At 48.3% G+C, this 22,335-nt stretch overlaps 1 protein-coding gene across 1 annotated transcript in view; it reads right to left on the bottom strand.

The window, feature by feature from the left end:
- Positions 1 to 22,029, bottom strand: part of rras2 (RAS related 2) — a 37,613-nt gene extending 15,584 nt beyond the window's left edge. Inside the window, exon 1 of the mRNA XM_042061868.1 lies at positions 21,663 to 22,029. Within this exon, the coding sequence (XP_041917802.1) occupies positions 21,663 to 21,764 (102 nt within the window). The 5' untranslated portion in view covers positions 21,765 to 22,029. The remainder of the gene's footprint in view (positions 1 to 21,662) is intronic.
- Positions 22,030 to 22,335: the final 306 nt, after the last annotated feature.

The following is a 22,335-nucleotide window of genomic DNA, read 5'->3' as shown; positions in this document are numbered from 1 at the left end:
TCTACTCTCCTCCCCTCTCCTCCTCTCCTCTCCTCTCCTCTCCTCTCCTCTCCTCTACTCTACTCTACTCTACTCTACTCTACTCCTCTCCTCTCCTCTCCTCTCCCCTCCTCCCCTCTCCTCCTCTCCTCTCCCCTCCTCTCCCCCCCTCTCCTCCTCTCTCCTCGCCTCTGTTTGCATCACTTCTCTTCATTTCTGGTCTGTTCTGTTGTATTGTGCCAGGCTAGGAGTGCGGAGCAGGGCAGGGCATACATGTGTGTGTGTGTGTATGAGGGAGGGTGGGGGGGGGCGGGGGTCTGGGGGGCAAGGCAGGGCATGGTGGCACGGCCCAGGAGCGCTGAGCACAAGGGAACTCCTCTGTGGGAGGTAGAACAATGCAGGGAGCCTGCATGTGTGTGAGTAGAATGTGTGTGCATGCACGTGTGTATAAGAGTTTGTGTGTATGTGTGTATGTGTGTATGCCTGTTGAGATGTCCAGCACCATGGCAACCATACAGCGACAACAAGTAGGCGGATGTTCTGCCCTTCAACAGCCCCCTCCCCCCAGACAATTGCACTACCCTATCCCTTCCGTATTCTATTTACATTTATAAAATGTACATATTGTAATTACACTTATACATAGCCATATTCTACTGATCTTTATACTGTTCTTACTGCACATACACTTATTTTTACTTCTCCTATGTTTCTGTAACTACTACACTGCACATATCTGTACATACTGTACATGTATGTCTATACGGTTCATACTGAATATCCATATTTATTCTGCTTTTCATAATATTACTGTTAATACACTGCATACAGTATCTATATAATTTGTACAACTCTTATAATGTTACTGCTACTACACTGAACATGTTGTTCATACATTGTTCATACGCAATGCAGTGCATATCCAGATCTATTGCTAATGGGCAATTCCACGCAAAACTGTCACGTCCATAACGCCAGCTAAATACCATGGCATTGTGTTGGCGTTATGGATGTGACAGTTTTGTGTGGAATTGCCCTAATAAAATGCACATATTTACATTTATATTTAATTTATATTACTGTAAACTATACCACTTTCTTAACTGTATACTACTGTCTACACTGCACTATATGTCTTATACTGCACCACCTGTCTATACCGTGTATATCACACTACACTGCTTTTTTGCACTTCTGGTTAAACGCATTTCGTTGTCTCTGTACTTGTACTTGCACAATGACAATAAAGTTGAATCTAATCTAATCTAATCTAATCTAATCTAATCTAATCTAATGTGTGTATATGAATCAGAGTTTGCATTTGTGTGTGTGTGTGTGTGTGCTGCAACAATAGCTGGCTGGCTGTCTCACACAGCATGATGAAAAACAAAAAAAAAAGTAGCAAAAAGGTCCCTGACAAAAAGGCGAGTCGGGGAAGTGTGTGGGCGGGCGATGAACTCCACACTCAGACGCCCCACCACTTCCTCGCCACACACACACACACAAACACACACACACACAGCCTGTCAACAACACTGGAATCTCTTTCTTACTCTCTCTCCCTCACTCTTTGTCTCTTTCTGTCTCTGCAACCGAGACTGAGACTCGAGGAACTGTTTGTGTACACACACACACACACACACAACAAACCTTTCTCTGAAACAACCTTAATTATTAAATGAGCAGGATCAAAGCGAACGTTAATTACCTCTCGGCACAGGTCAGAAATACACACGTCAACACTTTCTGAGAATAATTGCCATGCAGCACAGAGCCCCCGTCAGCCCTGTGGGATTAGCAGGCCTTGACGGGGGGGGGGGGGGGGGGCGGGGTTGTATGGAGAAAATGCACATTAATAAAGGGGAAGAAAAATTCTATTATCTCAAGGAAAATTCTGCCAGCAACAGCAACTTTACAACCTCCTCAACCTCCACCGCCTCCTCCACCTTTTCCTCCACCTCCACAGCTGATCAACTTTATAACCACCTCCTCCTTTATCTCCACCTCCACCTCCACAGCTGATCAACTTTATAACCACCTCCTCCTTTATCTCCACCTCTTCCTCCACAGCTGATCAACTTTATAACCACCTCCTCCTTTATCTCCACCTCTTCCTCCACAGCTGATCAACTTCATAACCACCTCCTCCTCCTCCACCATCTCCACCGCCTCCACACAGCACCACACCTGATCTGCTATAACCTCCTTTCACCTCCACTTCCTCTTCCACTGTGTGTGCATGTGTGTGTGTGTGTGTGTGTGTGTGTGTGTGTGTGTGTGTGTGTGTGTGTGTGTGCATGTGCTTGTGCGTGTGTAAGTAGTTGTGGATGGTGTGCCCTCAGATGGCCGTTTTAGATGACAGGTGTATGGCGCAACGTTAGCGCTGTCAGGTTGCCCACTCCAGCATGTTTGCTGCTTTAATTAAAGCGAGGCCATCTAAAGCGGGCCAGGTCACACCCCGTTAACTGGACACGGGCCAGCCCGACCTGTTGGGGCCTCCCCCCCGCTGCATCCATAACTCACAGCCCCTGGCCTCTTCTCAGTTTCAGTGTTCTTTATACAGTCTATGAGGAAAATCTCTGAGGGGAATTGTCGTATCATAATGCGGAACTGTCGGTTCGCGAACATTCTAACCGCGTATTTGTGACCGTACTCCTCCACAGCCTTAAGAGAGCCATAAGACATCCCCGCTGATGCTGCCAAGGCATCAGCAGTGGACAGAGCATCAGTGAACTCATGCCAACGTAAGCAACTGTTTAGCCTGTGGAGGGTCAGCTGATGAGGTGGAGGGTTAGTAAACATCACAAAGTTTGGCTCTGAATGCTTCTCAAAGGAAACAAAATACAACCAACAGTGTCTCCCATTCATTTTCCTTCTACATCATGACCTCCTCACATTTTTCCCTTTTATGTGCAGAGAAAACATTGCAATCATATTGTTGTACCTAGTCCGTTAGGGGCCAACTGTTGGCGGAGGTCATTAGTGCAAGCTGTAAAAATCTGTGAAGACCCTGCATTCACACCCGGCTCACTGAACATGGTCACACACACTAGACTTCACTGAACATGCTCACACACACTAGATTTCACTGAACACACTCACATACACTACATTTCACTTTACACGTTCACATACACTAGATTTCACTGTACACACTAACACACAGCAGAATTCGATGAACATCGTCACACACACAGGGGTCTACACACTTCACATTGAGTGTGTGTGTATGGCTAAGGAAAGACCGTGCCGCTGGGAAAATGGAAGGTGTTGGTTTTGAAATGAGCCAAAGAGGCACTACTGCCACAGATCGGGGCTACGTGCTCCCTGTAATCCAGCAGAGCAGTACAAGCACCAGCAGCGAACAGCCCAACACAACATAACACCAGCTCGCTCTGATGTGCTGTGCTAAGACACAGGACAATGTAAAAGGATTTCTAGATGGATACACACTGATCTATTGAGACTCAAGTGGACATCCTTAATGTGGCACTCTGCTACTGAACCATCACTCAAAGCCACAGCTCACAGCTTAAGAGCCTACAGAGGAATTGGCCATCAAGTCTGCTTCACCTCTGTTGCCTAGAAACAAGTGCAGTCACACTACTAAAATTGCCATGAGAAAACTATTGTACCCCTCCAGGCTAGTCACTGATATCAATCCATAATTGTCAGCTGTCACAGTATTTGAGGAGTTAAAATTAATTCAATATCAAAGATACTCAACAATGTCAGCATCAGCAGCACCGGCTTGTAAAAAATGTTCCTGAGGATGAATTAAAAAATGATGTCTGCCTTCCTCGTGAACATGGAGACGGTCTGTCTGCAGTGGCTATGATTCACGTCACCATGACGACGAGCGAGAGCAAACGGCATTGGTCATGTTCTCCGCCTGCGTGACACTTGCCCTGAGGGAAGCCAGTAAAGTGAGCCGATGGTGGCGTGTCGCGAGTTAGCCCCGCCTCATATCCTGTTTCTCCCCGTTCAGTTCAACTGAGGTAACTTCTGCTGCACACACACACACACACACACAGCACTAGAGTGAGTGACACACACACACACACACACACACACACACACACATACAAACACACACAAACACACATTCACCCACACATCCACACACACACATACAAACATAAACACATCCACAAACACACACACATCGATATATACACACACACGCATGCACATTGCACACACACACAAACACACAGCGCTGGGGCGAAAGGGTTTCCCTCAGCCCGCTGCACTTAGGTCCAAAGCCATGGCTGAAGAGTTAACTCCAACACACACACACACACACACACACACACACACACACACACTTGACTTGCAGCGAGCCTCTCCACGCGATGGCCACACCCACTTCAACACCCCCCCCAACATCCACCGTGAGCCGTACACTTCAATCCAACAACAAAAGACCTCCGTTTCCTGGGGAAACACCCATTCTTCCCATGAGCTCATGCAAGCCCAAAAGGTCAATTATTCAATAACTAGATGTACCGCAGAGCGGTACAAAATATGACCGCCGCCCAGTCCAGCACATTTTTTCCACAAAAATAAATCACGCTGAAAGGCCTATATGATTCTAACTGTCTCACTAAATTGCATTATCCACACTCAATTCTCACTGGTATCTGCTAGACAACAAGTACCAAAACATGATTAGTTCATAGATTTCACATGTAAAATTAATTTTATACAACCCCACCCCCATCTTGCCTGTTCATAATTCTGAGAAATTCTTGAATTGTGTGCATGTGTGCGTGCACACGTTTATGTTTATGTGTGTGTGTGTGTGTGTGTGTGTGTGTGTGCTTGTGTGTTTGTCTGCATATGTGTGTTTGTGCATGTGCATGCATGCGTACATATGTCTACTGTGTGAGTATGTGTCATACGTATGATTACTGTGAATGTATGTGTGTGCGTGTGTATCTGTTTATGCACATGTGTGCACATGGAATGGGTTAACATGACCCCTGGCAGCAAACATACAGAAAAAATTGGTCATCCTAGGCCCTACGGTTCTCAAGATATTCACAGAAAACTGTGTCTGCCCTACCCTCCTTTCGGGGGTCCAGTCCAGCGGGGGGGCTACAGATCAAAACGAAAAACGATGGTTCCATGCTATCCATGTGGGGTTACATGCCCACCAAGTTTCGTGTACCCCGGTCTTTCAGTGTCCCAGGAATCCTTGTTGGTGTACGGTCATTAAATGTACACATAAATCATTTTATTGTAAGGCCCCCCATGAACGAAAGTTCACAAAACTTGGCATGCATTCGGAAGGTGTCATAATGATCCTACACTTTCAATTTTGCGCAGTTTTGACCATGTCAGCCAGAGATATTGTGATGAAAACACCTAATTTTTTGCTTTTTAATTTTTAAGTAGGTGGCGCTATACATGAAATAAGTGGTAATGGGATGGGTTGACATGCCCCCTTAAGACCAACATACAAAAAAAAGGTGGACCTCCTAGGCCCTACGGTTCTCAAGATATTCACAGAAAACTGTCTCCGGCCACCTACAGGCCAGTTGGTGTATAGTAACATAAATTAATTTATTGTGTGGCCCCCCATTAACGGAATTCCACGAAACTTGGTGTGCATTCAGAGGGTGTCATAATGATCCTACACTTCCAATTTCGTGCAGTTTTGACTATGTTAGGTCACAGATACCTGCGATTACAACACCTCATTTTTACTTTTTTGTGTTTAACTAGGTGGCGCTATACATGAAATGAGTGGTTATGGAATGGGTGGACATGGCCCCTTGAGATCAATATACAAAAAAAAATGGTCCTCCTAAACCCTACGGTTCTCGAGATATTCACAGAAAACTGTGTCTGCCCTACCCTCCTTTCGGGGGGTCCAGTCCAGCGGGGGGGCTACAGATCAAAACGAAAAACGATGGTTCTATGCTATCCATGTGGGGTTACATGCCCACCAAGTTTCGTGTACCCAAGTTCAGTGTCCCGGGAATCCTTGACAGAAATTTGGACATGCGAAAAAATAAAAAAATAAAAAAATCTGACTAAACCTATATGACCGCCGCTTCGCTGCGCGGCAGGGCAGGGCAGGGGAGGCTTATGGAGTGGGGTGGGGGGGCAGAGTGGACGCTGCTGGGGCAATTTTAGCAGCAGTGTCATCAGTAGCCATCTAAGGACAGAAGGAGGGAGGGTGGGGGTCTGAGATGTGAGTAGATGAAATGAGCCGCCCCTGAGCCTCGGTGGCCCCTGCACTGCATTCTCCTCAGCAGCAGATCAATAGCATGGCTCTGCGCCAGGACTGAGACACTCAGGCAACGCACACACAGACACACAAACGCGCACACACACACACACACACACGCACACACACGCACACACACACACACACGCACAAACACTCACGTGCACACACATGTACACACACGCGCACGCATGCGCACACACATGCACACACACACACGAGCGCGCGCAGAGACATACATACACACACACACACACACACACACACACACGCACGCACGCACGCACGCACGCACGCACGCACGTACGCACGCACACGCACACACACGCACATGCGCGCACACACATGCACACACATACACATACGCACACGCACACGCACACACACGCACACACTCACACACACACGAGCGCGTGCACACACACACACACACAAAGTATTTCCATCAAAGTGGTTCCTAGCTCAGACAAATGAGGGCATTTGAGTCCGTCCATCCCCCCGGACAGGACGCAGGGCAGCTGGACTGGCCAGCAGGGTAAAATGGTAAATGGACAGCATTTCTATAGCACATTTCTACTCTCAAACACAACCACAAGCACTCAAAGCCCTTTACAGAGTAATGCCTCTCATTCACCCATTCATACACCAACAACGGAGGCTTGGGGTTCAGTGTCTTGCTCAAGGACGCTTAGACAGGCGCGAACCAGCAATCCTCCGATGACCTAACCTCTCCGTTTCCACCCAAGCCAACACTGGCCCACAGGACCACCTGAGACACCAGCACAGAGAACGGACAGATGACCACTAGTGTCAATGTGCATACTGTATGTAAGAATGTTAGTGCTTAACAGCAGATATGGTGTGTGTCCAAGATCAAATGTATTAAGTTGATCTGCTGACTGGTTTTCAATGGCGCTCTCCCAGAACCTTCCATTGTGAAAATGTTAGTAGTGAACCACAGGACATATCCAGCATCATCCATTCAGCGAAATCTCACAAATGAGAAAGAGAATAAGCCGCTATGCGAGGTCATTTTGGTTCCTCCTGTCATGTCATAATGAAGCCGCTAAGGACTGGACAGTATATAAGGGAACAGAACAGCTTTGTGGTGCCCGATACCATGAGCCTGGAGTCCTGCTGAGAGCAAAGGGTCTGCAGAGGACACGGACACACACACACACACACACACATCTCCACTGAGGCATTACAGCATCAATCAGGTGCTAAAGATCAGCCGTGGCAGGACTGGACTTTCACCTTTCTGTCCTTTTAAACTCCCTCAGGGACCGTGGGCACCTGAAGCGTCCAGCTCCCCTGCCGCTCCCCTCTTATGTGCAGCCCACCACTGGCCAGCAGGCTTCAGCCTTCAGGCTCTCCTGATTCAAAGGAGCGCTTTGCTTTTGCGGCCCGCATGAACCTAGCGCACCATTTCAGATGTTCAGAGAGTCACTAAGTTATTTATACTGGGTGTACACAAGCCGCCATCCTGGTCGGTCACATGACAGGGTTGACGGTAAACCCGGCCATTGTGGTGCTGTTGATAGTACTAAGCCCCCATTGTGACAAACCACAAATTCTGCTGGGCTATGCAAAAAAAAGACGGCGATAAAAAAAACAAGGCAGAGGGCTGTATTCGCTTTCAGTTTGCGCGTCAAGCTCAATAACATCCCTTATCTTTGGGAATGAAATCTGACTGATGCGACCTTATCTGTCTACAACGCAAACACAAGAAAAACAAGTGCCCACATCATCACACTTGCCAGGCAGACATAGGGACCCCAGACAGAGAGACAGATACACACACACACACACACACACAAGCACACACACACACAAGCACACACACACACACACACACACACACACACACACACACACAGATATTAGCTGTTTGCTTCCCACTGTGTCATGTGTGAGTGACCGTTGTGTTTGGAACAGACCTGCTCCCGAGTGCCAGAGTAGCGAGAGCAGAGGAAGTAAAAAGTGCTGGTGCTTGGCACGCCTGCAGATTTACTACAAACATAAAACAGGTAAATGGAGCTGGATAAGGCCCTCGTAAACACAAATCTGATATGACTGGGACACCTCCACCATGCAGGAAGTACACTGTGGCCTGCAGAGGAAGTTGGAGCGGCCCGCGTGTTGACACAGTGCATTCATTAAATGCCTGGAACATGCACCCACTCAGCCATGATGTCAAAGAAGATCAACAAGCAAGAGAATGGGGACCAGGAAGTGAGTGTGGTCCGTGCAGCCGGTGGCTGGAGTGATTTGAGCGATTAGCCATCTCCATCTCCATCTGCAAACCGCGGCTATTTAGCATCACAAGCTCCACTGCTTACCGCTGTGCTGCGCTCTGCTCTGCTCTGCACACAAAAAATGTCCAAGACTTTGACGTGGAGTATTTTTAGAGCCTTACATCTCTTTCGAAAAAATGAGCGTTTAACGTTACTGGAGGGGCGGCTGTTGTTCCAGACGGTGGGCAGGCAGAGCGAGGCGAGTAATGCATCCCGAGCAGAGTCGAGACGAGTGAGGTTTTTTGGCTGGCGCTCTGACAGAAAGCCTGCACCCATTACCGTTTTAGGCCAACAGTCACACGACGCAGACAGCGGAGCCCCTGTTAGTGCAGCAGGGCAGCGGCTCATAAATAAGGCTTAATGGACGTGCGCTCTCCAGAGCCGCGCTGGCGGGCTGTCCTCACCGGCCCCTGCTCACCCACGCCTGAGTTATGTAGGTTGGACTTTCCGAATCCCGCGCCTTGTTTTACCCTTGTGAGGCAGTTATGGATCAAGCAGAGCCGCACCACGCTGTGGTCCCCCCAGTGAGCGTCCATCACTCGTGGGCTGATGGAAAAACAGTTAGCCAGAGTCAGATCCCCTCCAGGGTCACTTCTCTTTCAAAAGGTCTTTTCATTCTATCAGGCCTGACCGCTGTAAATGGAATCTGGTACAAGGTTTGGCACAAGGAGAAGAAAGACACAATATTTGGTTTGGACCGAGCAGACATTTATCACACAAACTAGCAGAGAGGTTGATCAATGCTAGCTGCTAGAAAACACTGTCCCTGCGTTACCCAGCAGCCAGTGCTGCAGTAGGAGAGTGGGGCTCCATGAGTGGGATTGCATGAGATGGATTGTGGGATTGCATGAGTGGGATTGCGGGATTGCATGAGAGGAACTGGGAGATTGCGGGATTGATATGGATTGTGGGATTGCATAAGTGGGATTGCGGGATTGCATGAGTGGGACTGGGGGATTGCATGAGTGGGACTGGGGGATTGCGGGATTGCATGAGTGGGATTGCGGGATTGCATGAGTGGCACTGGGGGATTGCGGGATTGGATTGGATTGCGGGATTGCATGTGTAACCTGCACCTGGCCCGGATTCGAACCCGCAACTTGCAGCACCTCAAAATGGGGCTCAGGCGAGCATGCTAGCAAGGGAGCTAGTATCTCTAACTAGCACGTCTCTCAGAGCGTCGAGAGGGAGTTTTTTTTACTTATGCACACACTGCGTAGCTATGATACTAGCTGGCTACCGTTCCACATGCTCTTAGAGACACACAAAGTGGCAGCTGGAGGAAGACCACTCACCCCCTTCCTCTCCTCCTCCCTGTGCCCTCGCTCACCTGTTTGGGTGACGGCTGCCCACTCCCAGCCTCCCAACAGGTGCGGGACCTTAATGAGCCTGCCATCAGCTCAGCTGCCACGCCACAACCTGCTACCCCCCCCATACACACACACACACACACACACACAGACACAGACACACACACACTCTCACATACACACTCACACACAACCACTCCCCCGCGACAACTGGGAGACAGCCGAGTGGGACAACAGACGAGGGGTGACACACTCACTGCACAGTCACCCTGCCAAGCGAGGACACCCCACCACACACACACACACACACACACACACACACACACACCCCCCCACCTGCCCTCTCCCTAAAAATCTTCAGGCTTCACCAGCCCTGCCACCACCCCCACCACTCAGCCAGACTGACAGTCACGGCAACAAGAGGACAGGACACAGCCCAGTTGCGGCGCGCACACACACACACACACACACACACACACACACACACACACACACACACACACACACACACAAACGCGGGCGCACACACACACACACACAAACACACACACACAAACGAGCGTGCACACACACACACACAAACAAACACAAACTCACACACACACACACACACACACACACACACACACACACACACACACACACACACACCACAGCCAAAGTAAAGTTTGGCTGCTCTGTTTGGGACATCTCAAAGACAGAAGCGGGTGGTGGACCAGAATGGCTCCCACTGTGCGGAGTTCAACTGAGTGCGTGCGTGTGTGTGTGAGTGTGTGTGTGTGTGTGTGTGTGCGTGTTGTTGGGTGGGGAATAGAAACAAGGTTTCTTAAGCGGAAACTAGAGCATTCTCTGGAGCTCTCCTCTCCCTCCATCTCTCTCTCTCAGTCCTCCACCTCCCCTCAATCTCAGGCCAGCTGTGCTGAGACAGCGTGTGGGCGTAGCTGGAGAAGATGCGACCCATTCTTCACACTCCACACACACACACACACCACACACCACACACAGCTACAGATCCCTTTGAATGCACAGATATGAACTCCGATTCAACCCGGCGAAATCTCCCCCACATGCCACGAGCGGAGGAAAAATCTTTAGGTTGCACACTGCACACAAGCTGTGCGCTTTGACTAAAAATAGGCCATCCGCTCTCAATAATTCCTATGGAACGTCTCCCCCCATGTCACCAGAGAGACGGGAGGATGACAAATGGCCGAGGAAGAGTAGGGAAAGAATCTATTAGTGGAGCAGAAATGTGTTCTCAGCCGGGCTTCATCCACCCACTGGGGAATTTCTCGGCTTGACTGAGGTGTGATGCGAGAGGACTGCAGGATTAGTATGCAGACATCACAGCAGGCTTCTTCCTCTCCACCTCTCTATCTCTCTCTCTGTCTATTTCTCTGCTCCTTTTTGGACTGTTTTTTTTTTTTTAAAACATAGCCTCCAAGTGAATAAAGAGCAATTCAGAATTGTTTAGTTCAGAGCAGCAGATAACTGTGTGAGTTTCAGCTCTGAGGGCGAGAATGAGGCACCTCTGGCTTGCCCCGACGGTGACTAATATCATGAGCAGCCGAGGATTCGATGTCAACAATCTGGTGCCTGACGCGACGCGACAGGATACAAATAATGTGGTTTGGATTGGGACCAGGGTGGAGAGGAACTCAAGAGGGAATGTGGGACAGTATGTGAAATAACTCACCGTTAGTCGCAGAGCTTGACCGTGGAGCGCAAACACACCCTGCACACAGGAGCATGAGGTGTCAACACACACACACACACACACACACACACAGCTTTCTAGCGGAGGGAAACATTAAACAACGGAAAAAAAACACACTGGCAGCCACCAACGATAAAAGTTACCATAAACACACCAGTCTCATCTTAATCTTCTTATCAGGATATGACTGGTATCTGACAGCCTAGTGTCAACAGCAAATCCTCAGCATCAGTCGCTAAAGGAAAAAGAGAGAAAGAGAGAGAGAGGGAGACATGGAGAGAGGGACCAAGGAAACCCTTGGCATTGGGCTGGCATGGTCCAGTGGCGGCTAACTACACATAGCTTTGACAGATCGATTCCACTGCCTCCATTACGCTATATGATTTCACTGGCTAAAGCAATACATCAGACCTGTAATGCACACTAATGTATGGTATTATTCAAATTACGCCGTGCCATGTTGACAAGACATTTCTTTAGCAAATATCAAGCAGAAATAAGAGGCAAGTGATTGGAAAATATTACAGAAAACAGGATAAAACATATAGTCTGCTATTAATGATGTGCAAGTGCACAGATCTATATTTTGCCATGGATCTAAAAATGACAACTCATAAAATATGTTATCAGTGCCACTCCATAAAAAAAAATAATGGCTGTTGGTGAGTTGGTAGATTAAAACAAATCTCTGAACAAACGTCCTGGTTTTAATCTCCTGTGACCTCGCCTGCGTGAGAGGACAGAGGAAGGTTGTGGAGATAATGAAAGGAAAACAAAACAAAACGCTGGGACCATATTTGCTCTGTGAGCCGGTGGTGAGCGGCTGCAGCAGCCTATTTGTTGTTGGAGCTACACCATAGCTGATCTCCCTGGGTTCCTGTCGTCTCAGACGCAGCCATCCCATGCTCATGTACAAACAAGCCGATAGTGCATTGTGGGTAATACAGCTCTTTCTATTCTACAAGGGACGCGGGGTCTGAAGCGTTTACTGCCGTCCACACAAGGCGGCGTTTTTTATTTTTTGCAATCACCTGCCTACATGAAACACAATATTAAAAAGATTTGCCTGGAAATGGCTTGGTCAAAACCACGATCACAGATGAGAACTCCTTAAAAGCAATTGTGAATCGTAAAAAGGACTCCCCTGGCCATGGCAAATGTATTCAATGCTTCTCGTACCGCTGAAATCCAACTGGATTCTTCTGCGGCATGGCTGCTTAGAGTGGATAAGGGAGATGGTGTAGACCAGACTGCAGTCTCTATCGGCCACTGCCTTGCAGTGACCTCTGCCTTACTGCTCTCTCCCCACCCCTCTGGATCCCACACAACATCCAGCCTGGGTCCACTATGAGCAGGGAGCATCTGATTTGGGAGCATCTGATTTGGAGACTGCCTACATGTATATGAGTGTGTGTGCCTGTGTGTGTTTATGTTTGAGCATGTGCGTGTTGCTGCGTGTGCTTGAGCATGTATGTGTGTGTGTGTTTGAGTGTGGTCTTTGAGTGTGTGTGTGTGTGTGTGTGTGTGTGTGTGTGTGTGTGTGTGTGTGTGTGTGTGTGTAGTGGGTGAACAGGGCAGTGTGTGTGCTTGTGTGTGTGTGTGTGTGTGTGTGTGTGTGTGTGTAGTGGGTGGACAGGGTAGTGTGTGTGTGTGTGTGTGTGTGTGTGTGTGTGTGTAAGTGTGGCATTTGAGTGTGTGTTTGTATGTATGTGTGTAGTGGGTAGCAGGGCAGTGGGTTTGTGGGAGAGGTGGGAGGTCTGATTCATGGTGTCTTCTTGCTGGCTGTGGTGCCATTTGGCCCCTGAGTCACTGACCCACTACAGCGGCACCTCTACAGGGCACAGGCACACGGTCCAGCCCTGCTGACCCCCCCACCCCACCCCACCCCACCCCCCCACACATGCCTCAGTGGACAGTCATCTGACCCCGACTGGCCGGGGTGGAAACATGGAGCTCTCCCATGGTGCCACACAGGGAGCCGAGAGGCACACAGGGAGATAGATGGTGTGTGTGAGTGACGTGTGTAAGTGTGTGTAAGAGAGAAAGATAGAGAGAGAGAGCAAGAAAAACTGTGCGAAAGGTGAGAGAGCCACTTGATTACATCACATGTATGTTTTTGTGTATGAGTGTCTATTTCAAAGTGTAAGATTCGTCACGCAATGACAACAGGTCACGTCATGTGACACAGAACATTTGGTCTTTGCGCAATCTGTAACACATTCAAGGATTTATTTGTAGGAACTCGTTTTCCAAGTCAAAGAGGAGGAAGGAAATTAAACCAGAGGACGACATGATCTAAACGCACAATTGTCTTCCTCACGACCGCGGTGGATATCGAACACCAGATCGTGCCCAGGGAACAAAGCCAATCGATCGATGTGTGTGAGCATCTGATCTGGAAACAGATGTCTGGTGTGTGGGTCTGAAGACGCATAGCATATGTTTCTCCTTCCAAAGACACCAGTCAACGGGACATAGCCCTAGGCCAGCAACCCCATAATAATCTGTCCCCATTCATGCTCGGAAGTGATTATCTGCAAAGGAACATGTGAACTCCACGCACTCTCCTCGGGAGAGCAACACAGAGATAGAAGGAGAGAGAGAGAGAGAGAGAGAGAGAGAGAGAGAGAGAGAGAGAGATGGAGAGAGAGAGAGTAAGGGAGAGAGCAAGAGAGCAATAGAGAGAAAAAGAAAAAGAGAGAGAGAGAGAACGAGGGAGAGAGAGCGATATGGAGAGAGAAAGAAAGAGACACCGATGGCAAGGGAGAGAGAGGGAGAGAGAGGGAGAGAGAGAGAGAGAGTGAAAGCAGGAAAGACAGTGGGTCAGGAACACATAAGATACAATATCTTCAGATCAACTAGAAGTGTGTTTTGGACTGGGAAGTAAACGAACAACAACCACAAAAAAGATCTTCAAATGCACAACATCCTCCTCCTCCTTCTCTTCCTCCGCCTCCTCTTCCTCCCTCCCCTCCAATCAGAGCTCTCCAGTGCAAACATGCAGCGGGTTGACGTGATGGAAATTTCTTTCATGTTTTCACTGCTTGTGCAAAACAGCAAATGAAATCAAAGGAAAATAAGTCCTTTTTTATTCTCTCATACAAACACACACACACACACACAAAACACACACACAAGCACACACACACACACACACACACACACACACACACACACACACACACACACACACACACACACACACACACACACACACACACACACACACGTGGAGCAGTGAGTATAAAGGGCTGTGAGTGCTACAGGCCCTGTCTGCTGTCTGCTGTCTGCTGCTGCAGGCTCTTCCTGCAGCCGACTTGTGTAAACAGGATACCTCAAGACAAGGTGAGGCCCCTGAGAAGCCGCACCACTAAAGCTAGTGTCAGGCTGAGCAGTGTATGGGGCCTTTGGTGTGAGCCGAGGCGTGTGTGTGTGTGTGTGTGTGTGTGTGTGTATGTGTGTGTGTGTGTGTGTATGTGTTGTGTCTGATGTGTGTGTGGGCAGCGCTCGCGTATAGGTGAAACAGACAGCGGCGGCGATGTTTTCGACTCTCTCAATTGGCGAGCCAGCCATGCCAAAACAAGACGCTGCTACACCCTTCACCACTCCTGTGCTGCGCCGTTTCAGAGCTCGTAAACGGCTCTGACTGAGGCGAGGAGGGGGGGAGGAGGGGCGTGCAGCTGTCAGTCTTGGGCACACAAACCGACTGTTTGCATTACAGCGACAAACAGGACAAACAGCAGTGGCGCTTCCGAAGGCGCGTCCCTCCTGGCACGGGCGAGGCCACAGCCCCCGTTAAGTGGAATGAAATTAGATCAGCGTGGCACAGGCACAATCATTCAGGCCTAATTGAATGGGGGGGCACACAATGTCTTCCCGTTTCCCTTTGATTCGGCACACTCTCCGGGGGACGGGCAAGCCATCGCCTACAAATGAGCCGCCCAGCGTGAGCTCGCTCTGTGAGGGAGGCGAAGGCTTCTCCGCGGGGCGAGACCAGATGAGACACACACACACACACAACGGGACCAGACGAGACATTCGAGGGGCCCCAGGAAGAGTTGACGCTGTGCCCTGCCTGCGCATAACTACAGGCTGCCCATCGGCTGTCCCCACCCCAATTATGGGCAGATGGGACATAAACACTTTAAATGCTCCCTCACTGTTGGCTCTTAAGGGAGTATTATATGGTTAAGTCCCAGGCCTAGATGAACCTCTATCTCCCTCACCCCACCCTACCACCACTAAGACCCATGAGAGAGCTCTGTAGGCATGTTTTCCCTCACAGCAGGCTATGAAAGGGTGTGTGTGGGGGGGGGGGGGGGGTTCGTCAGCCTAACGCAGTAGAGACCCCCACCATGGCTGAGGGTGGGCTGATGGCATGTCCATGGAGGCAGAGTGGCATTCCTCAAGCTGCCTTGGTGGCACGGTAGCAGGAGTCTCTACCCTCTCATCATCGGGGAGGGGCCCCTCCCCAGCCGCGCTACACAGGAGAGGAAATTACATGGCGGGCGAAGAGGCATGGCGAGCAGACGAGCTTTAATACACTTCCTCCTCGCCACGCCTCTGGGTAGGTTTTACACATACACTTCCACTGTGGCCGCCGCGAGCAGCGAGCAGCCTTGGCTTCTCACAGGGTCTCTCAGCGCTTCAATCAATGCAGCGCAGGGAGCTATGCTGGGACACAGCCAATCAGAGACTCATCCTGGAAGCTTCCTGGAAGGCTTTTAGCATGTAAGCACCCATTAAGAGAATACACAGAGAAAGGCTAACCATGACAAACCGAGCTTCAGCACCATCACAATGGATACATTACAACATTTCAGCAAGCAACACAAAAACACCCTTTTTCTCCGAGGCTGTTTCCACTGAAACAGAAGAGCAGTTCTTTTCTGTTCAGACCCAGGCTCCATCATGTGTTGTCATGCTGTTTAGACAGAGGAAACGGCAAGCTTCCGTCCAAAAACTGAGATCTCTTTATTTGAACACCAGACAGAGTGGTTCAGAGGTTTGTTTTTCATAGTAGTGGAATAGTGGAAACACAGCTACGACAGCCGAGCTCCGAGTGCCTTGGCCAGCGGAGGCTGACCTGACCCAGGCACAGGAACCACCTGTCAGAGGGCCAGCAGCTCCATGAGAAATCAACAGGTGACCCCGATCTACCGCCTCAGAGACAAAACACACACACACACACGCACACACACACACTGACACACACACTGACACACACAGTGACACACACACTGACACACACACACACACACACGCACTGACACACACACACACACACACACACTAATGTTACTACAAAGGAAACCTTGGCTCTGGGAGTCAGCTGTTATCAACAACGTACACACAGCAGAGGTGAAGGCCTTTCTGCATCATGTTTAAAAATGAATGTCTTGAGTCACCGACCCAACTAGGGGGCAACTGTCGGACAAACCTGAACAGAAATAAAACCTGCTGCTTGCCTTCCATATCAAAAGGGGTAGGGTGGGATAGTGTGTGTGTGTGTGTGTGTGTAAGCATCATCACGCCCAATAAGGAAGGCAGTCACCATCTCAGCCCAAATATAGCAGCTTTAAAGTGGCATGGCTATGCAGGCTGGGCTGGTGTTTCAGCTCCACACTGCTGATACGCTCCATTCTCTCTCTCTCTCTCTCTCACACACACACACATACACACACACACACACCAGCCAAGGGCTCACAAAGCAAATACATGAACACAACAGGTTCATGGTTCATCACACACACACACACACACACACACACACACTAACGTGTTGTGATTACGGCACCTTGCTTCCACATGCAGGAGGAACAGCCCTCACGCTTAATTTGTATTCATTCAATTATACTGCTCAGCGCTGCATTCTTCCTATATGACCTCACATCTCCGTAATCAAAACCATGCACCAGAGAGAGAGGGAGGGAGGGAAGGAGAGAGAGAGAGAGAGGGATGGTTGGTGGAGGAGGTGCAAGTGGGGGAGTGCAGAAGTACTTATGTCACCCGAGAGTGCCCAATACTTTATGATTTGGGAGGCTAAAGTGGCTGAAAGGGTTTTCTATAGGTTCTCAGTGTATGAACTCAGCATGGATAGGAGGCGCTGGGAGTGACGTGGGAAGGGGGGGGGGGGGGGTCTGTAGCAGGCAGAGGGACTAGGGATGAGTGCTAATATTAGCCAGCGTGTGATCATACCCCTGCTGTGGGCAGCTCCACCACACTCTGGAGCTGACGCACTCAAAGGTCATCAAGGCCCAGGACCAATGGCACCCGCTCCCACCCAGCACACAGGTCAGTGTGTCAGACCCACCACGCGGGGTGTGGTGTGGTCAGTCATAAGCACAGCCGATCCCTTTAAATTCTGACACACTGATGGAATCAGAGGAAACTCCTCCGCTCGGCATAAACTCCTCATAACTTCTCTCTTACACACACACACACACACACACACACACACAAACACACAAACACACACAGAAGGAACGCTCCTCATTTCGAAAGGTTTGATGCAACTGCTCTGTCAGTCTGCCGGTCATCTTTTCAGACATGACATTTAAAATAAAATAAAAAACATGATCAAGGTCTGCCCCACAGTTGTGAGTCATGCTCTCCAGTGTGGGGCTTACAAGATTGCATCAAATGATAAATGGTATTCTTTGACTGCTGAATCAATGTTATGTCACTTCCCAGCTATGCTGATGTGACTCACTCCTTTGGCACTGGCCAGTCCCCCGCTGAAGTCGATGACTCTCAACAGTGACCCAGCACATCTGTGTGTCTAATGAGGTCATACCCATAGCCCTGTGTCAACCCCCAGCTTCTGCCCTGTATCACTAGACAGTAGGGCAGACCATAACAATTAGAGCTGTGCTAAACAAGCTCGGACAGCGCCCCAACACAAACACATCTCATTGGTGGAAAAGACTCCTGTGTCACATCAAATTTTCCAGATATATTTTTTGGATTTAATTCCGCTGTGCACCAAACACGGGCCCAGCTCTTTATGTGGAGTTGGTTGTATGGCTGCTTTGTGTGCACATGCACACACACACACACACACACATACATACACACCAGCGATTAGCCGGACTCCTCCTGGTCCCACACACTCACCCTGCAGCTCATATTTTCCCATACACATCCCCGCAGGGCTCTGGAGAATGAACAGGAGTGGAGTGACTTCCTTTTCCAGAGCGGAATTCCGACCTCTTCGTGGTCATTAACCCAACATGAATCAGATGTAATGTGTCCCCCCCCCCCCTCCCCCCTCCAATGGGAAACCTCTACTCAGTACCCAGCTGGAGGCAGGTGGGGTGTGTGTGTGTGTGTGTGTGTGTGTGTGTGTGTGTGTGAGGGGGGGGGGGGGGGGGGGGGGTGCTATTGGACGGAGATTTCTAGAAACACCGCAGAACAAAAGCACTTTCCATCGTGTCACCGTTTCAGAGACACGGCTGTTATTCCTAGGGTATAAATAAATGATGAACTTTAACACAGATTTGTTAGCTTCGACAAAACAGCTCGAACTGGCAAGTGGTCAAGTTCAAACCAAACGGATAAAAACAGGACACAGCAGAGCAGAAGTGTGCAACTGCAGGTGTTCCACAGATAATGTGGAACTGCTGGCGAGGTGATGGCATCCAGCACTATTTGAAAGATCATGAGCCAATGCATGACTGGCAACACAGTGATCTCAGCAGATGTTGATTATTAAACAGCCATTAGTTTTGCCAGCTGCGGTTAGACATTGATGAAACTCTGAAGGGGGCTCTCTTTAGGTTATTCTTCAGTCCTGCTTTAAAAAGGAGACTACATTCTGGGTTTCTTATTGTAACTGTGATGCCCTCCCACAACTCATCACTACTTGCAATCTGGGCCAGTCAATCTAGTCTCAAAATAACTCCTTAACTAAATTCAATAGTTCCAACTTCACCTTGGCATTTACTAGATGCCACGTTATTGTGATGAGAGACTAGTTGCATGATTAATTTTTTAATATCAAAGAATAAATTTACCCTCTTCAAGCCTCTCTGCACATTACATGGTTATCCATATGTATCTTTCACATAATGCATGTGAAAATATTGTTAGAAATGCCATCTAAGGCAAGCTGCTTTATTTAGTGAAAAGAAAAAATGACTAAGGGAACAAAGAAAAAAAAAGGTAGGCTATACATATTTTGGAATTTCCACATAAAATGCAGCCTATTAAACACCTCACAGCTACACTCTAAAATATAACTAATATTTCAAAAATAATGTAGCATAAAGAATAGTATGTCGCTGACGAAATCTGCCCAACAACAAAAAGACCTGACATATCCATCCTCTGTGCAACAGGTAGGCTAGTAGCCTACTTGTTAACAGCATTGAAATTGGGTGCGCCATGACCTGGTCAAATTAACGAGAAATACAGACAAAATAAAGCCTAAATTGGTTCATATAGCTTTGATTTTCGTGTATGTGTGTTCTAGCACAGGACATGAAACTCGTAAACAGGCGTAGTGTTTAAGTTACTTTTCTATATCACATGTATTGATCTGGTATGTCCAGTCAACCGTTCTCATGAATGGCTGTTGGAGCCGACTGTCGACCTGTAATCCGATCGGCCAATACGCACGGTATAAATTTAATGAGCTTTCAACAAACCCTATTACAAAGACTGCAAGGGCCCCCCGACAAAGCCCCCGCACACGTGCTCCTCCATGGATAGTTGGGCAAGGCGGAACTTGTGAAAATTAGACCTATTCTTCAGGGTGACACAAAGGACACAGGGCCTCTTACTAAGGACAGTCTCAAAATTCGAAATTACTAGGAATATGTAGCCTGATGTAACCCTAAAGAAAAGGTAGCCTAACAAGAGCAAAACCTCAATATTGCTTCGAGGAGAAATTAAGTAGCCTATGGGCGTCCAAGTAGGCTAGTATAGTAGACCTAGTGTTCGAGAGGCATTTAACTAATTAGCCTGCTGAGTGTTGGAATGTCATATACCAGGCAGTACATGGCGACAGGGATTGGGGTATGGTTGTTATAACAACAGCTGTGTCTACGCACAGCTGCCCCCTTTATGGCAAGATGAGGTTGATCATGAATATCATATTTTGAGGCACATTATCAATGTGCGTTGCGTTGGTAGTCTATATAATGTTTTCTGTCATTCCACAAGTAGCCTACACCGAAGCCTAATTTGGCACGGTTCATTATTTCAGAAGCGCAGCTAGCGACAGTTTGCCCCACTGGTCTTTGCGAACTATATAGTCCATTAAATAAGTGGAGGCTGCTTTCAGTCTGCATTGTAGTTCAGTTGCGGCATTGGTTAACAGGAAAGGAAACTTGAAATGTGTCATTGTAGCCGTGCACTTTGCTACAACTATGCCTTTGCTGACAGCAGATACTGGGTAAATGTGATTTCTTCTTACAAGTTAGAAGTCGTTTACATAACGTAGCCTATCGCCCCAGACTGTCTACTAAAGAGACTACAAGCACAATCACACAATATGCTGCTTGCATACTCGCAGAACTAAGTTCGCCAGCCTTCAATCCATTAAGTTATAGTGGTTTTGAAAATTATTGTTCACGGGAGCCGTCGGTCACTGTACTGCAAACGCAAAAGAACGCACATAATTTTGAAATCAAGTGTCTTTTGGCCTCTGTTTTGAATTATTTTGCGCGATGGCCGGAGAATGAAATATTAGGAGAGATAGGCTACTTTGCATTTCGCAGTCTAGACAAACTGGTATTAAGGTATGTGATAGCCTACAAACTACGCACATAGCTTACACCTAATGGACTTGAATGGGTAGAGCGGGTTGCCTTTTTAAACTTTTCAGATGAAAATGAAGTATTTTTTAGGCTCGAATTCACCGTGGTAATCACGTACAGGCTACGACGTTACCAACCTAAATAACGCGCATCGAATATAAACTGTAGGCTACGATACGAGTAGTGTTTTTGCACTAAAGTATCAGTTTAGTTACAAATTCATGTAGACGAAGGCCTCAGCCAGGGTCTTATCTGAAACCCCCTTTTCCGTTCGGGGTCCCCATTCTCCGTAAGAGCCACCCCCCTCTAAATTCCCGACCATTTCGTATTTGCTGGTAAAAACATTAAGTATTTACTGACCTGAATGAATTGGATAGTAAGTGCAGATTTCCCGACACCACCACCTCCAACCACAACCAGCCGATACTTCTCCTGCACCGAGCCGTCCTTCCACCCAGCCATCGGGGACACACACTGCTGCACTCGCCGCTGTCTCAACGCCAGTGAGCAGACACCCACTTCTCAGTGACAGGCCCTCACTTGAAATACTGTAGCGCAAGAAAAATACGCCACTTTAGCCGCTTCAGAAACGAAACCAACACAATCCGTCCAATATGACAGAAATACAATAGCCGCCTGTTTAGAAGTGGCTGCTGTCTCAGACCGATCGCCCTCCTGGAAAACGCTACCAAGCACTGTGCTGCAAGATTGGGAAAGATAGGGTGAATCAGTTCGTTCAACACAAATGGCTGACGCTAGGGGCCGTTCTAAACTTCAATTAATATACATAATACATGTCAGTCCATCGTCAATATACCGCCCCACAAAAATGTTCCCAAAAATGCGCAACGGCATGAAATGTCCTTAATGTATGGTCTGTTTAATCTGATGTGATTTTTAATCGATTGACATGATAGAATGCATTTACTGATGGACCAGAGCTATATTTTGTCATTTCGTGGAAAAATAGCCTAGCTAGGCTGAGTCACAGATTTGAGGCATCAAGACTTATAGCCTATAATCTTATCATATT

The sequence above is a fragment of the Alosa sapidissima genome, chromosome 14, assembly GCF_018492685.1.
Source record: "Alosa sapidissima isolate fAloSap1 chromosome 14, fAloSap1.pri, whole genome shotgun sequence".
In the NCBI taxonomy this organism is placed as follows: Eukaryota; Metazoa; Chordata; class Actinopteri; order Clupeiformes; family Clupeidae; genus Alosa; species Alosa sapidissima.
Note: the sequence above shows the minus strand (reverse complement) of the source record. Positions and strands in the feature narration are given on the sequence as shown.